The 11225-nt window shown below is 40.5% G+C and overlaps 1 protein-coding gene across 2 annotated transcripts; it reads left to right on the top strand.

The window, feature by feature from the left end:
* The first annotated feature begins 634 nt into the window (after window positions 1-634).
* Window positions 635-10299, top strand: CHRNA9 (cholinergic receptor, nicotinic, alpha 9 (neuronal)). Of its 2 annotated transcripts, none has more exons than XM_009332445.1 (5): window positions 635-671; window positions 5626-5771; window positions 6578-6732; window positions 7400-7932; window positions 9743-10299. In XM_009332445.1, the coding sequence occupies exons 1-5, from the start codon at window positions 635-637 to the stop codon at window positions 10297-10299; spliced, it is 1428 nt and encodes a 475-aa protein (XP_009330720.1). The 2 variants fall into 2 exon arrangements, with proteins under 2 accessions (XP_009330720.1, XP_009330719.1); XM_009332444.1 differs by lacking the exon at window positions 635-671 and adding an exon at window positions 4551-4620.
* The last annotated feature ends 926 nt before the right edge of the window (window positions 10300-11225 follow it).

Here is an 11225-nt window from a genome sequence, read left to right as displayed (position 1 = left end):
AGCAAACCTGTGATCTGGAACAGTGTCTAGGCCCAGAGGTTGTCTTTGTGTAGAGCACAGATCCTGTGGTCAGCCATTCAAAGGCATGGTACAAAGCTGGAAATTATCCCAATGAGAGAGCTGTATATAAAATAGCTTTCTGATAGCTAAAATTATAAAATAGCTTTGTTCTTAACTCTGCCAGATACCGAATTCTTCTCAAGGACAGCCAAAATACCAGTCAGCTTGCAAGTATCCTGGTGAAAAAGGATGAATGTGCTGCATTCTAGATGACGTTAAATAATACAAGGCTTCTAGGGGCAAAAGGTTTCTTTACTTCAGGTGCTGGGAGATGATCAGCAGAGCTGCCTGTGTAAGTGGATCCAAACAAAATTTATGTTCAGAAAAACTCACAACTGTAACACGTAAATTAGGATTTCCCGTCTCTGGAAAATGTGGCTAATATTCTACATTATCTCATGACCTGACATTGTGAATGCTTCCTAATGTATTTCCTATCTTCCGTGTGTACAACAGGGTGGAAGAAAATATGAATGAGTGCTGGTTTCAGGTGGTAGGGGATTTTTAGAGAGAAGGAAGGAGAGGGCAGTAGGTGGGTGAGGAAAAATGACACGGAGAGAAACACTGCGTCTAAATGAAGTGCTGTATTCTCCTTCTCCAGAGCAGGCACAGTGAGGCTATTCTACTGGCAAGAAGAGCTGTTGTTACCTGTGCTGTTAAGACTTCGGTTAGTCTAAGGAGAGAAGTCTGACTCTGAAGAGTTAGTGTGCTGCTTGACCCCATCACAAGATAATATTCTGTAGCAAATGCTGCAAAGAATGTGAACGCAACAGCTTCTGTGGAGAAAAATTGGCAGGAAGGCAAGTAGAAGCAGACTGTGAGACACTTCTTACAAACTGTGCTTAGAAACCAATCTGTTCTTTATTGTTCTCTGAAGGGATAGATTATAAATGGTACAGACGGCCTTGAGGCCTGTGATAATACAGTATCTGTAGCTTTTCCAGTTGGAGGCTTAAACTCTTAATGCTTCTCATGCAAAAAAGAGTAAGAATCCATTAAAAAAATTCTGAAAATGTACATGTCAAAACCTCATCCTCAGGAGCACATTATTATTTTAGGCAGGAGAGGGAAAGATTTGTTTAATTGGAAGAACAAAATTTTAAATAAATATTTTTACAAGTCCTTCCTGCTTTGCTTATAGTTTGGCTGAGATTAAATATTTAAAGTTGGAAGTTTAACATGAAAGAGATCCCTCCCATGTCATCTCCATTTCAGTCTGTCCTTAAAGTGCATGCCAAGTCAAACTTCCCTTACATCGCGGTACACTGAATTCAATTTTTTTGATGTTGTCTTGATAACAGCATGTGTGTTTTTCTAGAACCATAAAAAGTTACTTGTGTCATGTGAGTGCAGCAATGAATGGTACACTCTTGTCCCACTGAATGTAAGCATGAACACAGCGTTCTGCTCTGTTACTAGCCCATACACATTCTCACAAAGTGAAATGTTTGAATAAAATATGTGGAAGCAGGGTTGGATATTGTGCCATGGGCCTTAACCGCTCTCTGCATCAGCAGAAGTGGCCTGCGCTCTAAATATGGTTTTGTATCATACAGTTGTTGACAACGATATATATTTGCTTGCCCTGAAACCCTCTCGTGACTAGTGTCATGTATGGTAGGCAGACCTGAGAGCTGGATTCAGCCACTAAGCGGTTTTGTTCCTTCTACTTATCTTTTTTCCTTTAAAGGAACATCTTCTCTCTGCTAGTCTTATATCCAATGTAAGACAAATAATCAGCAAAATTAATCAAAGTCGAGTAAAATGCAATGTGATTTTTTGTGTGATAAACAAAAATCGTCTTGAATAGCTGGGTAGATCAGTAGGCTGGCTAACAGGGCCATCTGCTGGCAGATGTACTCTAACAAGGTAACTTTGAATTTTGCTGGGAATGAGTCTAGTTCTGGGAGAGGTTAATGGCTTGATTCTAACTTCAAAACACCTGTGACTCTTCTTAAATTATCTCTGTAAGCTGCTTCATACTTTATATTAATTCCTGACTTTGTAGCAGAACTTCTTACTGTAAAAATAGAGAGCTGCCTAACTATAAACTTAAGCTCCATTCAAATGTTAAATGGGATGTTTGATCTGGGAGTAGTATTGCCATAGATTATGCCACAATTTAAAACTATATTCCAAGGAAGCATGGGTTTGTAGATGAATCTCTCAGATCAATGAACAACAATTAATGTTAATACTTGCTCTTCACACAAAATGTCTACATTAGGGACATTTTAATTAAAATTACAGATCAGATTTCTTGTGAACAAATGTAAAGAAGCCACATGGTCTGGCATACTGAGATTGTTAAATTTCTTGTATCTTTAATATTGAGAAGGCTTTTGGATGTATTGTAGTTTTATTTTTACAAGCACTGTATAATCAGTGCAGCATCTCAAACGTAACAAACATGTTCTTGTATATGTGTGCTCATGTTTGCATTGGCAACTATTGGTATATTTGACTGGAAATATGATAGATCATAACTGAGAGGTTATGATCTATCCCTTTGCAAGTTTATAATGAATAACATGGAATATATGTGTGTATAAGAATAAATTGAGTAAACAACACATGCGGCATGCTTCTTGTTTTTGTCTTATGAGAACCTGCAGTTTCCCTTCAAGAAGGCGTCATCATAATAAAATTGCAGGGTTCTTTAATATACCTGATCTTGTGCAAATTAAAGTCTATCTGTCTGCACTACTTGGCAGATATGTATTGCTGGTGTTACAGGTCACAAGATTGTCTCAAGCCTGTGGCAAACCAAGCTTAGTCTTGGTTCCAGCAGTGTTTATAGCAGCATGCTTAAAGCAGTACCCCTGGTCACTCTTGTAATTACAGTAAGAGAAGCGAAGCAGTAGCTGCTTGCTGACGTAATGGCAATGTACTGTAGACTGAAGGTATCCACTGAGAATACACTGATCTGACTGTATGCAAAAAACCTTTCATCTTTCGTCTCTGATTTTTGTTGTCTCTAACAGCATATACCTTCTTCTGACAGAAAAGGAGGTTATTACATACTGCCTATGGGCTGCTCTGACCTTTTTGACTTCTAAACTGTTTTCCACTTTTTTCCCCCCTGACAGTTCAGCAAATGAAGTGATGGAGATAGATTTCATTACAGGTGCTTTGACTGAAATTATTTATTGCTTACCTATTAAACCTGGCCATAAATGTTATTGATTTATAGACCCCACGAAAGCACAAACATTAGCCAGTGAGTGCCAGGAGTGCTACTACATAGAAATTATGCGTATGGAAGGATCAGCTTCCTTCTAGCCAAAAGACTACACAAGAGTAAAGCAACAGTATTTGGTGTGGATCAGAACTGTTCTGGACTAATTCTTTTTGCTGGTAGTTCATTCTATCCACCTTTCTATTTCAGTGGCTGTTTTCTGTTACCTGTTCTAAAAGGATGGCAAAATGGACTGCAGTATATCATGAAGGATAGACTGGACTACGGCAAGGAGAAAGTCATCTCCTCTTCTGTGAGAAACTTGTAAGAAAATACCTGCAGTATTAGGAAACTAACTTGGCAACATGAGTAATATAGATAGAGCTAATGAAGTTCTGACCATTGGGGTAGACGGGAGGCCAGGTGTGGTATTGTTTCATATTTCTCTGCTGTAAGTCTTTTGGCTAAATGCAAGAGCTGTCCAGTAATTGTGTAATTCTTTGTAAAGTCTTGTCAAGTTCACCTGGGGAAAATTGTACTGTATTGAGAAAAGATATTTTATCTGCAGAGTCCAGTTTTGCTCCTGACTTACTGTGCTGAGTACTGGTCTCAGAGTTGTCTACACCAGTGGGAGTTCTTGATTACACAGCAATACTGGGCTACTGCAAATGTTGTCTGTGTTGTGCAGCTTTGGTGTAGCTGCATCTCTTCCATGTGGCATCACTTTGGTAGGTGAAAACATTGTTTTGTCAGCATGGGAGTAGGTAGGCTGTGGCGTTTTTTTGCTGTCTGACATATTGGATGTGTGATGTATAGTGTCACTATACCAATTAAAGTACTGAGGCAGATCACTTTTTTGTGAGGGTCCACAGGTTCCACAGAACTTGTTCTGAGCAAGCTATTGCTGAACATAGGGGCAGTAAAACACAGCCCACCAAAGAAATGTGAAAGGGTTCTTCACAAATTGGTCAAAATCTTACATTTGTAGTAAAAAATGCAATGGAATAGAGTTTTCGTACTGATAACCCATCTGTTTGTCTTCTCCTTCAGCATTAGTTTCGGAGCAGGCAGCTCTCAGGTTACGGAGGGAGGGAGGGTTCATCAGAGCCCTAGGCAGTGGCAGGGACAAAGACCATCGATCGCTCTAGGACTCTGACAGCTGCTGAGGGAGGACTGAGTTGCTTCTAGCAGCTCATCAGTGCCTCAGCATCTTTATGTTGCTGTGCAACTTGATTTTGTTGTTGTTGTTAGTTTTGGATGGTGATAAACGTTTTTGTGTCCTTGCGTGAACAGTTTTATTTAAGGTCCAGAAATGAAGAGAAATAGCCTGTCCTCCTTCTACGTCTCTCTGTGGTTGCTGTTCACAGCAGTGATACTTCAAGGTGAGAATACTGCTTGATAGCTAAATGTTGCATTGAGGTTTATTTTACTCAGGAGCTGGTGTCCTCATGTGTCTCACACAGTTGAGCTCCAGAAGTCTTTCATCTGTTTTGTTTTACTTTGTCTCACTGATGCATAGACAAAATGAATGATCATGTATGTACAGAACTTAAATGCTCTTTGATACTTTGATTTGTTAGGTTTTCTTTTTAATCAGAAGGGTTTGCTTTGAACTCTAATTAGTCCAGGAAGTCACTGTGACTCACTGGAGAGTGATATACTCCAAAGCACTTGTTTCCTACATAGTGCTAGCTGGCATTTGCACAAGTCTTGTGAGTGTTACTGTCCATGCCCTTTGCTTGCAGAAATGTGTTAATCTGTCTAAAGGTAATACAGACATTGCCTAGAGAAATTGTGATGCACAAAACAGTGTGGAACAGCAAAAGTGTAATTTAAAATCTAAATTTTCAGTGGGTTATCCTTAGTGACTCATTCTGCATAGCAGGAAGCATCTCCAAATACATGGTTTAGGAAAGGTGTTAATCCAAGGATGTGTTCATATATCATGCAATTGCCAGTTTGTGAAGAAAAGCAGCTCAGTCTTTTTCCAGGTCGTAGTTTAAAAAAAAAAAAAAAGAAAAGGGGTAAATTCTGAAAGTAGCATGAGTCTGTACTGCGTTTAGGGAGATATCACAAGTCTTTAGCCTGGGAGCAGGTTTGACTTCAGACTTTGCTTCTAATCTTAGCGTGGCAGATGTGTGACTGTAAGTCAATAATCTCTGTGCCTATGAAAAAGATCAGTAAAATAAAGGTAATGATATTTACTTTCAAAAAAGGCAGGAATCTCTGGATGCAGAGGGCTTTTTTTCAGTGGGTGTGGGGTGTGAAAAGGTAGTTAGCTATTCATTTACTACAGGTGAATGCTGTCCTTACAGATTTTTTGAAAATACATATATAAAAATAAGCTCAGTGCTTAATCTGATGTACTGAACAAATCTGTTATCTAGCTGTAGAATCAGCCAAAGGAAAATATGCTCACATGCTGTTTAATGAACTGTTTGAAGACTACTCAAATGCTCTAAGACCGGTGGAAGACACAGATAAAGTACTGAATGTCACCCTTCAGATCACATTGTCCCAAATTAAAGACATGGTGAGTAACAGTGCAGTTCTGTTTTTCTGAAGATATGCAGAAATGTACTAGCTGTAAGCCTTTTGCTTGGAGTAGGAAAAGCAACTTGCATTTTGTTGTGACAACTTCACTAATGCTTCCTCACAAGGGTCATGTTCTCCAGTTCTTTGTAGATTCTTATCTGGTTGCAACACTAAGATTTCCATTTTAAGTCTGCAAACTTACAGCTACTGAATTGTTAAGACTTCTTTTGTAATTAGGTGTTGGTATCGCACCCTCCAGGCAACTTTTGGTGAGTTTTAAATAGAAAGAGCAAATGCTTTTTCTTTGATGCAATTAGTGTCTACATAAACTCCCTATTTTAGCCTTCAGTAACTTTTTTTATAAATTTGGTTTAGCCAAATATACTTTTAAGGCAAAAGAAAATGTGTCTGGAAGGAGAACAGAAAAATGACTTTTGTGACCTCTGAATTACAACTTCAAGGCCTCACCAAGCTTTCAGAGAAATTGTTAGACTGAATCTGTTAGCTGTTCGGTATTCTGAAGCTTGCAAAAGGAAATTCTTAAGATACTGGGAGCCTTAGACAACTATGATTAAAGCTAAGGAAGGGTGCAGGGGGAAGGAGGTTTGGACAAGAGAAAGTCCAAATAAATAAACTCCCCGTACAGTGTATGGGCATATGTACCTGTCTGAGAAGTACTCTTGTGGCCTGTCAGCATTCTGACCTGTTTTGGGCCCTACTTTAGAGCTATACAACAAATGCTGTCTGCATCCAAGATGTGCTTTTGTCACCTTCAGCTAGAAATATTTCTACATTTTTATGCAGGATGAAAGGAACCAAATTTTGTCAGCTTACTTATGGATTCGACAAAGCTGGTATGATGCATACCTCAAATGGGACAAGGATAAATATGATGGATTGGATTCTATCAGGATTCCAAGCAACTTGGTTTGGAGACCAGATATTGTCCTATATAATAAGTGAGTGGCTGGACAAAATCAGCTTGAATATTTGCCTGAGGGAGGGAGGGGATTGAAGGAGGGATTGACCCACAGAGTGTGAACTTTCATCACTTCACCTTATCTTAGCAAGGGGTATGTTTGTTGTCTTAACATTTGTTGTTGATCGTCTAAATATTTTGCAATAAAGCCATAGACAGGATTTGGCAATTGATTATGCTATGCAGCAAAGATGTTCTGAATTTCTCTGCACTGGGAATTGAATACCCTGGCAGTCTGAAGTGCTTTCTGCTGAAGAGCTCTGGAAGATTGTGTGTCCACAAAAAGGTGGTACATGAAGGCTGCACTCCTTGTCTGCTCTCCCAGGCCAGTAGTGACCAGCAGATTATTTTCATCTTTGAATGGATTCTTATCCTACTATATGCTGTTGGAGGTCAAGTTTGAAGAAGCTATGGCCAACAAATACAACATAATTTAGCAGTACTGATGTTCGGCATTAATGGGCACTGGTACCTGTAAATAATAGTTAATAGTAAGTTCCTAATAAAATCCAGTATAAATAGAAATATGATTTCAGAAGCATGCTTTTAACGGTGTGAAGCAAGGGTCTTCCCCCTGCCCCCCCTTCCCTGGCCCACACTCTAGGTTGTTGCCTGTCAATCCTGACTGTCACTTTTCTGTCTTTTAGGGCTGATGATGACTTTTCAGAACCAGTGAATACTAATGTTGTGTTGAGATATGATGGAAAAATCACTTGGGATGCACCCGCTATCACAAAGAGCTCGTGTGTAGTGGATGTATCTTATTTTCCTTTTGACAGCCAGCAGTGCAACCTTACATTTGGGTCCTGGACCTATAATGGTAATCAGGTAGACATCATCAATTCTCTTGATAGTGGTGACCTCTCTGACTTCGTAGAAGATGTAGAATGGGAGATTCATGGTATGCCAGCGGTTAAGAACGTCATCACTTATGGCTGCTGCTCTGAGCCTTATCCAGATGTGACCTTCACACTGATTTTGAAAAGGAAGTCTTCTTTCTACGTATTTAATCTGTTGCTTCCTTGCATTTTGATCTCTTTCCTGGCCCCACTGGGATTCTATCTCCCTGCAGACTCTGGGGAAAAAGTGTCTCTGGGAGTTACGGTTCTTCTTGCTCTGACTGTGTTCCAGCTGATGGTTGCAGAGATCATGCCTCCCTCTGAAAACATACCTTTAATAGGTGAGCTTTACACATTTTGTCTTTAAACGTGGCTTATTAATAGCAGGACTGTATGCCGGGGAGACCATATGTAGTTTGTGGCTTCTGGGAAGATAAAGGTTCTGCATTTTTAAAACATAGTGAAATACTTAAAATGTGCGTGGCGTTTGTACAGGTATGCTGAAGCTCTTTAAGGTTATTTTGTATTTATTAAATTATGTATTAGCTAGCTATTACTATTTATTAAATATAGTAGAAATTTAGAATTATTTTATCAAGTACTGTAATAAAGCTAGTAATGGAAAACAATTTTAGAACTAGAGTACAAAGTGTAAGCAAGAGCTGTACACACAAGGTTGGACTGTTTCAGGATATGTTTCTGTCAGATCCAGGTGGTTGGATGGCCTGGCTGGGACACTCAGGCTTGACTTAATATCTGACAGTTGTTATGTTGAATTGTAACGCCTGGCAATCCATTACGCTGAATTTTAATTTACATCTGAGTTCAGAAGAGCTGATGTGTAGTGGAAGGGTTGTGTGCGTCACTGTCCCGTCTGCCTTCTGCCAAGATCCTCCTCCGGCCCCCGGCTCATCTGCCCCCTGGGGCAGGAGGCTGCCTGTCTGCCCTGGTGGGATTTCTGGAGGACTGGGAAAACAGCTGCCTCCACACTGGCTTCCAGTTTCATTAAGATAATTCAGATCTCGTCATTTTTATTCTCATTGTTACTGTTTGTATGAAAAACTGCATGGCTTAACTGAGACAAAACACTGGTCAATGAATAGGAAAGTTGAATGCATTTCCCACACCAGCAGCAACTATTCCTGCCTAGAATACGGGCTTGCTGTACTGGAGTACCTTCCCTACCCTCCTATCATGCTGTCTAAATTAAGGAGCCAGGACCTAACCTCATCTGCTTTCTCTATTCCCTCACTCTCCCTCACCATCCTTTCCAACCCCCTTGAAAACTGGGTTCATACCCTGCTTGTCTGTGGCGCATCCTCTGTCATCGATGCCAGCCCTTGCTTTTCCTGCAGAGGCTGCACAGCAGCAGAGTGGGGCTGGGAGCTGCCTCTTTGCATGGGCACAAGCCACAGTAGGTTGGCTGGTCAGCTGTGTACTGCAGTTGTGAAAGGCAGTGGCTGAGGGGTACAGCTTGCATTCACTGTATTTGTTATCTGTTCCTGGCCAGAATGAGCTTTGTCCATGCTAAAATTTGCACAGTCTGAAGAAAATCCAGACAACAGATCAACAGGCAATGGAGCCACCCTTCAGCTCTGTGCCTGGCCTCTTAGCTGTCAGCACGCTAGCTGCGGACACCAGCAAGGTCTGGGTATTCACTGGCCTGTGTGAATCGAAGGCATCCATCTGCCGGTGTGGGGTGTGTCAATAGCTCCAACAAAGCATTATCACCACTTTTGTTAATACATCAGGAAGTGGGATTTCTAATGTGCCACATGAAGCCATCAACATTGGGATTTCACAGACACCAGGAAAAGAGCAAGGCTCCTGGTAAACATTTTTAAGATAGTTTTTGAATGGGTGTATTTCGAAGTCAGAGGTTTTGGGTTGCAAATATTTACCATGTTAATACAATAGTCACTTACTCATCTGATAAAGGCATGCCAGTAATGAGTATGAGGTTTTACTTTAATGGCTTTAATCTTTGTTTTTAAATGTTAAATTAAGTGTGATTTAAGCACAGAGAATCAGGGTGATTAAAAATTGGTTTCACTTGTACATATGGTTAGCACTATGTTGTCACATTGTTATTTCTGCACTGAATTTTTTATTAGGGTAGCATCTTTAATATGATTTTATTTTGTGTTCCAGGAAAATATTACATAGCAACTATGACCATGATCACAGCTTCCACTGCATTGACAATCATTATAATGAATCTCCATCACTGTGGCTCAGAAGCAAAGCCTGTTCCACAATGGGCCAGGGTGGTTATTTTGGACTACATGTCAAAAATCTTTTTTGTTTATGATGTGGGTGAAAATTGCACAAGTCCGAAAAGAGAGAAGGAAGAAGAATGTAAGTTAGAGGGGGATGATGAGTGTCAGAGGAGGCACAAAGAGGTAAGGAATCACCTTTCCAATAGGAATGATGACTGTGATCTCAAGGAGAAGCTTAATGGAAATTTGAGTAAAAGCTATGGAGTTCATGGTGAAAATGTTAGGGAGACTGTTAATTGCTGTTCCTGTTACAAAATGCTGATTAAAAATATCGAGTATATTGCTAATTGTGTTCGAGACCATAAAGCAAACCGGGCCAAAGGAATTGAGTGGAAAAAAGTTGCAAAAGTGATGGACAGGTTTTTCATGTGGATTTTCTTTATCATGGTGTTTTTTATGAGTGTGCTGGTCATTGGGAAAGCAGCTTAACTGAAGATGAACACATTCATTTTGTAAATCTGAATATACTGGGTTAGCTTGTTCTGGTGGAGCTCTGGGACAGGGGTGCTCTTGAGATCTTTGTCGTGCATTTGTAATAAACAAATTGATTCTGTAGGCTGCAACAGCGTGTGGAGACATTGTTCAGCTCGGGGCTTTGTTAGTGACTGTCCTTGCCTTCTAGTTACGGGAGTGCAGACCTGATGAGGCTGCTGGGTAAGTGCTCTGTGCTCCATCTTGATGGTTGGTGGGCATGACTTCAGGTTGAATGGTGTGGAGCATTGCCGTGATGGAGCAGACAGCCTAGCAGGGAGCACTGTATTCACAGGGCTGCACCTCTGCACCTTATAACTTGACCAGCCCTTTCTCTCCCCTAGGAAAAATGTGTATTTGTGACATGGTGGCAGTTCCTGGAAATCATCCCTTCATGGCATTGCCTTTTTTCCTTTTTTAGCTTGTCTTCCTAACTTACCTTTTTGTTATGGCTCTTTCTGGTCACTTTTCCTATCATTTCATGGGCTCTACCTGTCTATCCGCTGTCTGGTGTGCCTTTCACTTCTAATACTGTTGAGCTTACTGAATATGATGGTTACCTTGATCTTCTTAATCATTTCCTGCTGCTGAATATTACCCCATAGTCACCATGGCTCCAGTAAGCCAGATTCCCAGGACTACTTCCTCACCAAGTCAGAGGTCGTCTCTTCTATTCTTTCTCTTGAGCCTAATAATAGGAAGGACTTCTCCTGTCTTTCCTAGATGTCTCATTCCCCTGGATGTTTGTGCAAGGTGGGCCTTTAAATGCTATTTGAGTTCGCTAAAATAGGAGGCTGTGACTTTTGTCTCTGCTCATTTTATTGACCTGCACCAATGTTCACCCCATGTATCCCTTGTCCACTCTTACATCCTCTTTAATACTT

This window comes from Pygoscelis adeliae, unplaced genomic scaffold (assembly GCF_000699105.1).
Source record: "Pygoscelis adeliae isolate BGI_AS28 unplaced genomic scaffold, ASM69910v1 Scaffold59, whole genome shotgun sequence".
In the NCBI taxonomy this organism is placed as follows: Eukaryota; Metazoa; Chordata; class Aves; order Sphenisciformes; family Spheniscidae; genus Pygoscelis; species Pygoscelis adeliae.
Note: the sequence above shows the minus strand (reverse complement) of the source record. Positions and strands in the feature narration are given on the sequence as shown.